Source organism: Corythoichthys intestinalis, chromosome 6 (assembly GCF_030265065.1).
Source record: "Corythoichthys intestinalis isolate RoL2023-P3 chromosome 6, ASM3026506v1, whole genome shotgun sequence".
Taxonomy (NCBI): domain Eukaryota; kingdom Metazoa; phylum Chordata; class Actinopteri; order Syngnathiformes; family Syngnathidae; genus Corythoichthys; species Corythoichthys intestinalis.
In genome coordinates, this window is record NC_080400.1 from 35,456,883 (window position 1) to 35,471,081 (window position 14,199).

The 14,199-nt window shown below is 40.4% G+C and overlaps 1 protein-coding gene across 4 annotated transcripts in view; it reads right to left on the bottom strand.

Annotated features, from left to right (window-relative positions):
- Positions 1 to 603: 603 nt before the first annotated feature.
- sacs (sacsin molecular chaperone) overlaps positions 604 to 14,199 on the bottom strand; it is a 35,472-nt gene continuing 21,876 nt past the window's right edge. For all 4 annotated transcript variants that reach the window (XM_057838822.1, XM_057838819.1, XM_057838821.1 and 1 more), the window contains one exon: positions 604 to 14,008. In XM_057838822.1, coding sequence (XP_057694805.1) covers positions 2,460 to 14,008 — 11,549 coding nt within the window. In that variant the 3' untranslated portion in view covers positions 604 to 2,459. The remainder of the gene's footprint in view (positions 14,009 to 14,199) is intronic.

Here is a 14,199-nt window from a genome sequence, read left to right on the forward strand (position 1 = left end):
GAGTAAGAGTAGTGTTTTTTCTTCACAAATCTACTGAAGTAAAAAGCATAGCTTAGTAAAACTAAGAAGTACATTTTACTCAAAAAGTTACTCAAGTTAAATGTAACGGAGTACATGAAACGTGTTAAGTTTTCAGAATAATTTATTACACTTGAAAAACAATTTCAGACATTTCCATAGTGATTGTGTGATAATCCTTTATATAAAAGATGCTGTATGTTCTACGTCCCTAAAATGAAATAAACTACCAACAAATTAGGAAGGTGCATGCAAAATTCTGCACGTTATGGTTGGACCCAAATTGCACTTAAAAAGAAATTCTCCATAAACCAATTCTGAAATTCCAGCAAGATGTTATCTACAAAACTTATTTTTATGAATTGTATTCACAGCAGAAAACACATTCTGGAAGTGCATATATTAGGCATGTAAAGGTATTTGATAGTCACAAAATCTTGATTCGACATTTCTGTATTTGACATTTGTGAAGTACAGTGATCCCTCGTTTTTCACGGTTAATCGGGACCAAAACCTGGCAGGATAAGTGAAAAATCGCGAAGTAGCGCCCCAACACCCCCCCCCCCCCCACACACACACACACACACAATTTTTTTTTGGGGTGTGTGTGTTCAATTTATTCAGATTTAGAATGGTAAAGATATGTATATACATACAGGACATGTTTTTCTCCAAAGTATAATAAAAAATATGTATATATGTATATTATATATGGCGGAAAACACTCAGGTGACTTGGAATTCCACTCTGAGACTCCCAATTTTGCCAGCTTTCAAAATTGTGCAATATGCATGTGTGATACATCAATGGAAAGCTAAAAATCTCAATTTTCTGGGGGAAGAAAAAAAAACGACTTTAAAAAATTATTCAGTCGCATATTTTAAACTTTTGAACAAATAATGTCACAATTTTTTTTAAAAAAGGTGTCTGTAAGTCACAGATATCGACCTCATAACTATTGCTTAATTGTATTTTTTTGTTACTGTCGCAGTTTCCCCGATATGTCAAATGATGAATAATCGATCCAAAGAAAATTTGAAAAAAAAAAAAAAAAAGTTTAAAAGAGTAAATATATGAAAAATAAAATCTCGACCACCACCTTGATGTCTTTGATTTCTGCATCGCGACCCTTGTTGTATTACCATGTTTCACCCATGAAATCCCCCCCAAATTTGGCTGTGGCCATTCACAGCGGTGTCTCGACACTCGGTGATACATGGGAGTTTTTGGATCGGAACAAGGTAAGTACGCGATAATATCTCGTTAAAATCATGGCGTCTTTAATTTTTTTTAATTGCCCTCCTGTTCAAAATTTTTATTCCCCCAGAAATTTAAATTTTAAGCTTTCCAAATGTATCACACGCGCATATCGGACAATTTTGAAATTTGGCCAAATTGGGGGTCTCAGAGCAGAACTTCAAGTCACCTGAGTGTTTTCCGCCGTATACATAATAATAAATGCTTTTTAAGCACTTTAAATGTAGTAATGATGATAAGTTTTAAACATGTTACTCTCCCACCGAATTATTTTTAAGCAAGAACAAAGCAAAAAAAAATGCTTGGCTTTATTAAATGCTTCACTGAGTTAGTCCACTCAAATCTGCTCAAACTGCACACTTACACACGAGTTGACACAGCAACTGTTTAACAAGTTACAGTGATTGACGCATGCGGTGCTTTGAAATTTGCTTCTCTGCCAAGATCAAACATTAACTGCTGTCAATCCTTGTTAACTTTAAAAAGGCAACTCCAGTGCACTCACTTCCAGGACCAACAAAGAGCAGGGAGAGGTAGGGAGGCACGGGACAGCTCATCTGTAATTTTTTTTTTTTTTTTAAATCCGCAATGGACGGAGGGCGCGAAATAGTGAGGGATCACTGTAAAACCAAAAAGACACAAAAACAATCAGTGTCGATTGTTCAAAGATGATAAGACAATTGCGAGACCATGAGTATACACATAAAAAGTGCTTAATCAATAAAATGATTGCATAAAATGTACAACTTTTGCATAAATGATACAAAATGAACATGATGAAAAAGAACAACAAATGAAACGGACATTGCATAACAATATCTAACACTTAGAGATGACCAATATTTGTTTCATAGTTTGAGCACATCTTTTACAATCCTGTTTTTGTGGCAAAAAATATAATTTTTTGTAAAAAAAAAAAAAAAAAAATCAAGTAAAAGCAGCATTTAAAAAACAACGCTGGGACCTTTGGTAAACAAAACATATTGCCGAGGCAATCATATTTACAGTATTATGCACATTTATTACACTAGATGTGTGTTCTAGTAGCCTCATCTGTAATGGGAGCCGCACATATACATATTCACACACAATCACAAGTGCATAGATAACCAAAAGCTGCCAGCTAGAGACCGCCATATTGCACACATCCCCTGGTCATCAGTGCTCATTGTAATCCTAAGAATTTACATTTTTTGATGGACAAAGTTTTCAAGCTTTATTATAATCCTGGCGGTACATTCCATCACTCTCAAGGCCACTTCAGAAGTGAATCTGTCATTGGGGATCTGCGGAAAGGGCAGAAGATCAGGGTAGCGAGTTCTCAGACTGTCTACGCCATAGCCTTCCAAGATCTGAACATCGCTGGCAAGCCCGGACAAGTGAGGGTTGTACTCCTCCACCTTTTGCGCCAGGGCTGTTGGCTTGACATCCTTGTCAGACTTTCCTCGCACTGCATAGTCTGCTGCAATAAGTGCAAGTTTTGTGGCCAGGTAACATTTAAAGCACACCCACTCATTGGCATTTTTGTGGAGGTCGTTACGAGCCGCGGAGTAGTTGGCTCGTGCTTGTCTCAGCCATCTGCGAGCCTCCACAGGGTTTCCAACAGTCTTAAAAGTTGGTGGCACAAAATACCGGTGGCTGTGTGAAGAACCTGCATTGCTGGTGTAATCTCCTCTGGACTGCTGCCTGTCTGACTTGTGACTCGTTGCTTCCTGGTTCCATGACGAATAAAACCTTTGGAAGGAAAACTTCTCTGACTGGAAGCGAGCAGAGGATGTGGAAAAAGGCCTCCTTGATGCTCTATCTGTGTTTTGTTGGTCAGACAAAGCCTGCTTTTCCATTCTGTTGATCTCATTCTGTAAATGCTTAAAGACTTCTGTTGCAATGTCAAGATTCTCTGCATTTTTGTCCGGGTGCCACTTGAGGTACAGTCGGCGCAGTATTTTTTTTCTCTCTGTTTCGGGAAGTTTCCAAGCTTGCTCGACTACTGATGTGACTTCTTTTAGGATCTCTGGCAGAGCATTAAGCTTGATCTTTTTGGGGGACTGTTTTTGCGTGAGAGGCCTCTGATTATCTTTGCTAGCAAAAAGAGGATGGGACATTTGTTGGCCTGATGTACGGCTGTCTGGACTTGTAGGTGTTGATGGAGCACTTTCCCGCATGTTCGCACTTTCATCTTGTCTTGAGAATTTGTACAAGTCAAGGGAACTGACTATTTTGTACTCGCTGTATCCGATGTCAATCTGGAAACATTTTCCAAGGGAAGTTGTGTCTTTCTCCTCATTTCGTTCCACTTCCTGAACAACGATTGCATACGTGTATGTGGGATGATATGACCCGTATACATCTCCTCCTTCAGAGTCAATAAGATAACCCACATATTCTCCAGGGTAGAAAACATTTAGTGGATCCATGAGGAGTGTGTGATGTATCTCAGTAGGAATTGGTGTTCCAGGGAGGGGTAGCTCAAGTTTGGAAGGCTCTGTGGAGTCGTACTTAACACCAAGGTTGTCCAGCTTCTCTGTGATTCTGTAGATATCATTGCAGCCCAACATGGCAATTAGATAGGAGGTGTCTGAAATCAAATTATCAGTTGCTGATTTCAGTGTCATGGCCAGAGCTAAGAGAAAATTGATGTCTTTGCTGTCTGAATGTTGGACGTAGAGGTGAATGACAGCAGTGCCATACCGCTTGAGGAAGGCAAGCGTTTCACTGCGGCTATGTGGAATGGGGCTACATCCTTTTACTCTTAAAGTTGTCTGGAGTTCCTCAAAACATGATACTTTTAGCCCTTCACAAAGTGCTTTGCAAAGCCTTATGGCTTTTTCCTCATTCACAAGGTATGCATTATCATTCTCATGCTTCATTATTCGAATCAGTCCTGTGATGAACTGTTCAGAGGAGAGCAACAACTGGAGGCGACCTTGAAGTGAACACAGAGCTCCAAACTGGCACATTTTGGGGGATTCTTCATCGAGTTGCTCTTCAAGAATGCTGCTTAGTAGCCTCGGCCTTAGATTCTGAGGAAGCAGCATTATCAACTTTGTATGGAACGTGTGATCCTTGCCCAGATAACATTGACTCAGGTCAACAAGCATCTGAACGCCAACATTACCCTGAATTCGACTCTTGTAGTGTGGGGCGTCATCATAAACCAAACTGCTGGATTTGGCTAATCTTCCATCATGACTTGGCAGATAAAATATCAAATCTCTGAGACTTTCCAGAGCTCTCCGAATGTCCACGGGCTCATTATGAAGAGCTTTGAACAATCCAGAAACAGCCCTTTTGACGGTTCTCATTTCATTAGGGTCAAGCTGCTTGCCTTCAGAACTTCTGTAGATCCGACACAGCACTTCAACATATTGTTTGGTCGACACAACATCCTCCATGCCAAGAAGTTTAAATAGTTGATGGAAGGTGCCAAGGTCCAGAGGTAATTTGTACAAATAGGGCTTGAAGTCAGATTCATTGTCCAAATTAATCACAACTTCTTCAGGTTTCAGCAACTTAAACCCATCTTCCACCATTACAAAGGTCACCCCTCTAAGCTGTTGGCGAAAATCTCTTTTATCTGTGTTTAAGAACTCATATGTGGACCTCAAAACTTTGTTCCTTGTTTTTACCATTTCATCATCTGGATTAGATATGTTGCAAACATTCTTGCAGTTACTAATGACTTTTTCCAATGGCGGGTCCAGGTTCACACCTAATATGGCTAGCACTTGATTAAGTTGCTCTTGTCCATTAAGTGTGCTTCCCTCCTGCTCCTTTATGCTTGATGGAGTTGCTTTTTCAGGTAAAACTGGGCACGCTGTCCAGAGTAAGTGAATTACATCTGTTTGTTTGAATTTGGGATTGACTTGAGACCCACTGAAACGAATAAGAGGAAGTGTCCCACTCATCTCTTGGTATTGTGAATGAAGCTTTATTAATTCTTTGGGAGCTCTTTCAGGACAAAGAAATGGTATCAATGAAAGCTCTTTTAGAAAGGTACCTTGTAACAAGTCCGCCCTTTCATTAAAAATATGATCTAGGAGAACATCAATGATATTTTGCACTTTTTCTTTGGTCCAGTTCTCTGTTTGTGATTTGATGCTGACCTCTTTTGCAAACTGAAGAATTTGTTGCTGGGACACTTGATGCTTCAAACCAATTTTCCTCAGGAAGGTTATCCATGGGCTGAGCGAGAATGTTCCATTCTTGGGTTTTGAAACTTGTTCCACTTTCCTGAAGAAATCGTTTGGTATAAACGACTTTGTAGGCAGCATTACTTCAAACACCTTCACTGTTTCGTCATAGAAAAACTTGGCTGACCTAAGTCTGTTTGAGTAGTCATAGATGAATGTAAGTCCTTCCAGTTTCTCAAATAGGTGATCCTTCATCTCACAAGACTCTTCCATTGGCAACAGTCTATCCTTTAAATAGACAATGTGTTCAGCTTTGGCATTGTAAGAAAGACTTTCAAACTTTGGCAAGAGGTGACGAAGATATATTTGTATGTCATCAATTGGCATGCAGCCAAGGAAAGTGTACAGTTCTTTCAATTGAGGGTTATCGGCAAGAAAAGCAAACGTGGCTGTGTGTGCCCACTTCTCTATATCTGCAGTGGGGATATTTTTCACGAGTACATAAGTGGACTCATAATTTGAAATGCTGATGTATCTTCCGCTAACAGATTTAAAGCAAGGGAGTAGTTTTAGGCTCTGTGCATCCTGTTGTGTGAGGTTCGCCAGGTTGCAGTTGAAATACAAAAGAAGGGCCTCAAAGTCCTTATCAGTCAGGCTTCCTGCCTTGAATGCAGACGTCTGAATCATGTATTCAAGAGCTTTCAGAACACTAGATGGATTTTCGATGTTTGTTGTATGATGCGAAAGAAAAGGCACAATTGGATTTTCTTTGACACAGATTTTGTTCACAGCAAGTTGAATGCATCCTGCTTTCATTAGAGTGTGGAATATTTTGTCATTTTGGCCATGTGGAAATATAGCTATGCTGATTAAACTGAGGGGTAAGAGCATGTCGTACTCTGGAACAACAAGCTTTTCTCTTGCCATGAATTTGGTACCAGGTAGCAGAGCCCAGTCTTTGAGGATGTCAAGAACTGTTTCAAAACTTGGTTTGATATGCTGTTGATCGTCCTTGGTAACAACATTCTCACTGATGAAGGTCCACACACTCTTAAGCCACGATTCACTTCCAAATGAGTCTCTCCATTTAACAGGAATCTTTGTTCTATACTCTCTTGGAACTACAGATCCCAGAAGGTCACCAAAGCTGCTGATGTCAAATGGCTTTGCTAGATCTGCATTTATCAAGATGGTGCTGTATTTGAGATACATTGTATTCATAAACATCTCTTTTCTGGAAGGAATCAGCTCATGATGCGATGTTAGAAATTTCTGTCTCTTAGAATCAAAGACCTGGAGAACATTGTCCATTGTGAGCAACAGAGGTAGACCTTCAATAATGATTTCGTCCACCTCAATATCTTTGAAGCAGTAGTCAACAACAAGCTTCAAATTATGAAGATGTTTGTAGTTTGATTGTTGAAGGCGGCAAGGAAGCTTTCCGACATGGCAAGATGTGTCTGGTGATAAGAAAGTGTGAAGAAATTTGCGTACTTCTGCTGGTGTGACATAACTCACTGCAATCCCTGCATCTTCTAAGCATAAATAAAGGTTTGCAGTCTCATCACAACTGTAAACCAGGTTGAAACCAACATCAAGAAGCAAGGTTTTTAACCTGTAAACATTTTCAGCCACAGATTTCCTTGAAGTGATATTGTACTCTGTGTTTTTTAGGTTTTGGAGTTCATCTTGTAGCAAATTGTCAAAAAAGGCTCGACTCTTGGTAGCTGGGGATGTGTTTGCCCATGAAATGTAAATGACAGAATGCATATCAGAGTTGTCCATTTGTGGTGCTCTGACAACAGGCAAAAGGCGCTTCAGGTCCAAATGGATACAGCTGTACACAGCTTTGACCAAGCAGTGCCAATCCGGCTGGATGTCAATTTTGCTTACTGGGAAGAAAAACAAGAACTTTTTAAGGATATCTTTTGCAACATGAAGGGGTGTTCCTTGTAGCACCGTTATAGTTGGATCAGGGCCTGGGAAGCATCGTCGTTTGATCTGAACAAGGAGTTCCACACAAGCTGGTGCTATCAGCGACATCATCAGATTATTATTCCAGTCACTCCTCACCCCAACTCCATTGTCATCTCTCCACAGGTTCCTTCGGGCTGAGTCGAGGGCAAAATGCCCGTTGACATGGAATGGGAGGCCAGTTTCAAGTGAAAGTGGCAAAAAGCAGAAAGCTCTGTGGGCTTTTTTGTAATTATGGCTAACACATGCAGCTACTCCTCCACGTGGAAATAATGTTATGTCCTCATTTTTATGAGCTGATATCACACTTTTCGAGACAAGTTCAATGTTTGGAAAGCCAGAGCGATTGCAGATCATCCATGTGGTTAAATTACCTTCTGTATCCTCTATGTCCATCGTGTAAGTTATTTGTTGGACTGGAATAGCAGTAAGTGGCTTTTTTTTGGTCACACTGTCAATGACCGAAGCATGGAACTGTTTGCGTTTTAAGCGATCACTATCTGTTATTTTTGCAATTACAGAGTATAGTACTTTTAATTCTCCTGTTACAATGTTGACTTCACAGATTGATATTTTCTCCATGTGGTTCAAGAACATTAGAAGCTCTGCACCATCATTTTTTAGCTTTTCCAGGAGATTTTGCACCATTCTGTCTGATGCTGGAATGGAGCTGATCTCTGATATCTTTGCCATATCTGTAGAGCGTATGGGGAATCTAAACATGGTGCTGCGTTCTAATTTAAAAGTAGCTCCCAAATACAGATTAAGAACATCAGAAAACTGAGATCGGAAGTCGGAGTCCAAGTCTCTGAACATTCTTCCAGGACTCACAGATGTTGCTCCCGGTGCATACTGTGCATGTGGATCGAATATGCACAAAATGTCATTGTTTGAAATGAATGAAGGACAATCAGTGATGTGATAGACGGAGTTGAATCCAATGCCATATTGGCCAGTTTTTCCTGGATTTGCCTCTTTTGTTCCTCTTCCAAGGTTTTGTATTCCTCTGATATCATCCTCAGTGAAAGGCTGATTATTGTACACACAAAGTGCAGGACCTTGCATTGGAATCCATTTATCATCAAATATTCTCTCAGTGGGATGTGTTCTGGGATCAAAGATAAAGTAGATTTCAGTAGCTTTGGCATCATCTGCATTTTGAAGCAGTTCTTTCAACATCTCTTTCTCAGATGGATATGCATCCAGGATACTTTTTATTCTACTTGTAAGCTTTTCCTTTTGGCCAAACTCACTTCCAGGTGCAGTGAAACAAACATTTGATGCATACCTCTCCAATGCTTTGTGACGTTTGGGGACTGCTCCTAGTTTCACAGCAACCTCTCTTGGAATATCTCCATGGCAGTACTTCACAGAACTGTCTCGAACTTTAATCCAAGGACAGTCATTGTAGCACAGAGATTTGGATGGCTGGAGTGTCAGATTAAAATCTGGTAAAAGAATGACACCATAATTTGCTTGGCAGAATTCTTGACTTTTATCTCGTATCAAACTCCATATTCCCTCACTAATAATTCTGCGGCATAGCTGGAAGTTTTCTTCAGTAAGCGCTTTTCTCCCACATTCTTGCTTCAGAATTTCAAGTACTGATGAAAAGTCATCAACTGTGAAGCTGGGCTTTACACCAACATTTTCAAAGAGCTCGCGGCAGGTGTTTCTGTATTTATTAGGGAGCTGGTAAAGGTGTGGCGCTGCGTCAAAATTCAGGTGGAATGCAACTTTGGATGGATTCACATAGGTGTTTTCTACCAAGATAGAGTTAAATGTTTTCAGCTCTACAATCAATTTCTCTTTTGCTTTCCCACACTGAAGCATCTCCTCATGCAGATACTTGTAACAGGCATTTGTTATGTTTTCTTGATAAAGAGTTACGCCATCAAATGCTTCAGATAGTTTCTTAAGTTGACTGATCACTAGTTCAACTGAGGGCTTTTTTATTAGACCAAGGCAGTCTTTCACAGCCAGTGACATTGCACCACAACCTTTGAAAGATGGAGAGTTCTCATTCAACACCGTCTTCATCAGACATACTATGTCCTGATGCTCAGTTGTGAAGATCTCTCTTGCAGAGAACATTGTTGTTGGGGAAAAGCTATTACCGTACCACGGTAGTGAGAATCCCGCAGGTCTTGTCAGAAATGGGAGGAACTTGATATTTCTTAGCTTGTCTAGCAGCTCAGGTGATCCTGGGTCTCTTATCTTTAGTTTCTCATCAATGAGACTCAGCAGTACACTGCTGCGAAAACATGCAGCTGCATGGTCACTTTCATTCAAAGCAGCAACTGATTCAGCACGTTCAATCAAATCTTCCCATGACAGATCATCCTTCACCATGCCTAACTGCAGAAGCTTGACTAAGCATACTGGGTTTAGGTAGTCTTTAGTAGTTCCAGCAGGAAATCTTCCATCATCAGTATTGTAGAGCTTAGCCACTCTTCCTTCTGGATGAATGAGTCTGGAGGGTATAACTAATTCCTTGTTGGGACCAGAACAGGGGATACAAGGAGTTACCCTGAGAATTGATGCAAATTCTTCCATTTTCTCATTCAAAACATATTGCATTAAGGGATTTCGAAGCTCTTTTTCAATTTCCTCAATGTGAGGTAAAAAGACATCTGTGAAGAACTCCTTCTCTGTTATGGTGTTTTCCATCAAGGTTCTCTTACATCCAGCATCATCAAAACCCTCCTTCACCCAATCAGGAAGCTCAACAGCACAAAGGTTCTGTGAGCCACTCTTTTTTAGGTATTTCAAGAAAATCTTGAAAGCAGCTGGACCGATATCTGGCTTACAGAGTAGGGCATCATCAAGGAATCTGACATATTGAATTGACACCCAGGTTGTGCCATCAGAAAAAAACTTTGCATTCTCTCCATCACCTCCTTTGGCAATTTCTTGATAGACCCCTTGGCTGACTAATGTGAAGTCATCATGTACCTGACTTGGATCAGGCCATGTCACATAATAGCTGTAGTCAACAAGTTCTCCACTTTCAGCCATCAGACGAAGCATTGTAAGGGCAGCTAAATACGCCCTAACAATCACATGTCTCATGAAGACAGAATTCCACCTTCCTTTCGTGTCTGTCTTCCAGATCTCTTTGCGATTGGAAGTCACGGCAAAGCAGCCATTGATGTGGACTGGTAGGCCTGTTTTTATTCTGAGAGGTAAGTAGCAGAACACTTCTCCTATTGGAGTGACGTTTGACTTGACAGTCCATTTTTTGTTTTCTACTTCTGTAAGTAGAACAGCCACTCCTCCACAAGGCACAAGTCCAAGCCTTTTCCCACTATCACTGAGTGAAAATTTGAGTGCCTCAGTTCCATCCATACATGAACAAATGAGCCAGTTGGTGACCTCAACTGCCTTCTGTGGCATTTCATCTGTTAATCTTCTTGTCGGAATCCCTTTTGCAGCCAATTCAAAGTACTGGTTTGGATCTTCCTCAGAGCCTCTGAACAATGGCGAGTGTAGATCAACAATCCGCTTGAAGACGTTATGAAACTCTTCTACGATCACACGAATGATGCAGCCAGATTTGGGAATATCAGAAGGTACTTTACTGGTGGTTGCTACTTTCTTCATGACCTTAGCTGCAGATTTAAGAATACTCAGGGGTCCATACGAGGCTTTGGAGGACCACACACTCTTATTTATGGTGACAACATCTTGTGCTCGAGCAGGATTTGATTCTTCATATTTCAAGTATTTCAGGACCATGCAACCAACATACTGAGTGAACAGAATGAACCGATGACCACATATACTGAACTCATCAACAAGGGAGTAGATGTCTGTGGTGTTGTAGTATAAGCTACTAATTTCACTCACTGAGGCCTCTTGCTCGGTTCTGAATGGGAGCTTGAACAATGTTCCATTGTACTTGTATGGTAGATCTTGAGCCAGAGGAAGTTGACAATTGAAGACATTAATGAAAGGCTTGAATTGGTTTGGGAATTTTCTTAATCGTCTCTGTTGTTTGCTCCAGTTGATTTTGATCCCTGGATTAGACTTGTCTCTGATGTGCTTGCTAATGTGATTGATATTTGGATCGAACATGATCATGAACTCTCTGCTTAATATAATGGGGATGTCACTTATGTGATAAACTGAGTTGAAGCCCAAGCCAAACTTCCCAACTTTGTCTGCCTCACATCTCTTCATTGAACCACCTAATCTAGTAATGTTTAGGAAGTCTGTATCTGTAAAGACAGAGTTGTTGAAAGACCACAAGGACGGTCCATGGCACACTATCATGCCTGGGTCAAGGAGATTCTCTCGGAGGTCTGTGTTTTTTCTCATGTCAATAAGAAAACTACACTCTGTTGCACCTGCATCATCTGCATTCTGGAGAAGCTCTTTAAAAATGTCTGCTACAGATGGATATTCTTCCAGGATGTTCTTTATTCTAACTGTGAGAGGTTCGCGTTGGCCTGATTGTTCAAAACCAAGATTCTCTGGATTTATTAGCCTTGTGCTCAAACATGGTACTTTTAGCCACTCTGCAGTTTTCATGGGGATGTCATCATGGACCAATATGATAGGCTCTGATGTATCATCTAGTAGGTCATTCAAATCGTCTACTTTGATGTCACAGTAAGTACATTCATGAATAGGCCTCATTACTAATTTGCTTGGATCCTTGTAACTAAGAATGGGAACATGCATGTTAGTGTCAACATGTATTTGATTGTTGTAAAGCCATCTAAGAATGTTGATCAAAAGCAGAACATCATGTTTGCCTTCCTCATTGGTAATCTCTCCAACACTTCTTTTTTGGATTGTGATTATCACTTCAAGCACATGGTTCGGGGAAACTTCTTCAAGTGAACCACAAAACTTGAATAGCTTGTGAAACTTTCTCATTGTTTTTGGAAGAGAGTACAGATATGGCTGCAAGTCTAAGTTGGGTAGAGGTTTTAACACTGTTTGGCTAGGAGCTGAGAATGTTTTTCCTGTCCACACCCAATCAAATGGCAATGATGTCATTGCTTCTTTGGCACCCTCAAGATGGGCTTGCATGAAGCCATATATCTCAAACAGGATCTGCTGAAACTGATACCAATCCTCTGTCGTGAAATCTTGAGATTTATGCCAGTCATTCACTGCTTTTAAGTGCTGTAAGACTTGATCAACCTGCGGCTCAACATTTAGTTTTAATGCTTTCTTCATACCAGCTGATGTGTGTTCAACCAGGGCAACTGAAGATCCCACAAGTACAGCATGGGATATGTTACACATATCAGACAGAGAGCTGATATTGAGAGTATCTCCAACCCAAGCCAGGGATTTCGGGTAGGTTGGGGGCCTTTCTTTGCAGACAGGTACCCAATTAAGTTTTAACAAAGATGCCTGAGTATCTGTTGATTTTACTAGTTTGGTTTGTTTGTTGAGAATCTGCAGAAGTGTTTTTGCCTTTTTGATTATGAACTCCCACTCAGGATCGGGATGACTTTGTAAATCTGCTATTTTCTTTGCCACCTGAAGAACATCTTTCTCACTAAGTTGTACTTCGTTCCTTAGCCCCAATTGTCGTAGTGAATGTAGAATATCAGGGGATGAGGTAAATACACCACTGGGGAACCTGGTTTCCTCTTCCTTGTAAAACAAATTTTGCAAAATCTCCAGATCTGGATCAAAAAGTTCTGAGGCCGTCACTACCCTTCCACAAGGCAGTTCAATAAATTTAAGAGGAGAGAGCCATCCAATGACAGATGAGTTTTCGTTCTTTAGAAAGGCCAAATGTTTAAGCGCCCAAAACATAATTTTGGTAATCTCATCTTGTGTGTAGAATCCACCATGAACATCATGGATGATCGTTTTCAAACACTCAGTTGTTTTCACCTGTGCTACTTTTAGTTTCTTGATTAGGTGAATAGACTCCTCATCATGGGAACCCACTAGACAAAGAGATAATTTTACATCTGGTGGGTACTTTGCTCTGTGATGCAAAGCTCTGGCCCCTCTGAGTGATGTAAAAGCTGAAGCACCTTCTGGACAGGTCCCAACTCTATCGAAGATGGAGAGCTCAAGTAGGGTGTGCTTTTCCTTTTCTGTGACATCAGACAATCCAGATAGAAAGTTTCTAAGAGTAATCCTTTCTTGGACAGAAAATGTTGAGACCTGGCTAACTAAACGCTGCATTGACAATCTATCCATAATTCGGAGTAACATTGCAGGAGAGCAGGGATGGATGTAATTTTTGAGCTGCGGATGCTGCAGGCATGAATCCAGCTTTTTCATGACGACAGCACCAAGCTTTTCCATAACTTGAAGAAGGCATTCAGTGAGTGGCGTTTCATTCTCATCTACGAGAATGATAGGTGATGGACATTTGAGGCGTAAAAGTTTAACTGTTTCCATGCAATCCTCCAGTGGCACAAACGGAATCAAAGGCATGTCATCAAATGTACTTAAATCGTCAGCGAAATGTATGTAGAGATGCTTCCAAATCATCTTTAGCCAAGAAACTGTTGGATGCATCAGCTCTTGATTTCCAGGTTCCCATTGGGTAATGAAGTCTCTATTTGGCCAGGTTGTTGATAGGATCTCCTTGATGAGCCTTGCTGAACGGTCAGGGTTCAACATTTGTAGCTGAGTACAGGGTCTTCCTATCAAGTGACAAAGAAAAATAAAGTACGTTTACAAAGTGTTCAAGGTATAATAAATGCATGAACTAAAACAAAAAAAACTATTTAGACAAAATTCAAACAAACCATTTATTGTTCTTAATAAGCCATCGATCAAAATGCAAATTAGTGTAAGTGTATTTTAGGATGAAGTTATGTAAAAAAAAAAATCG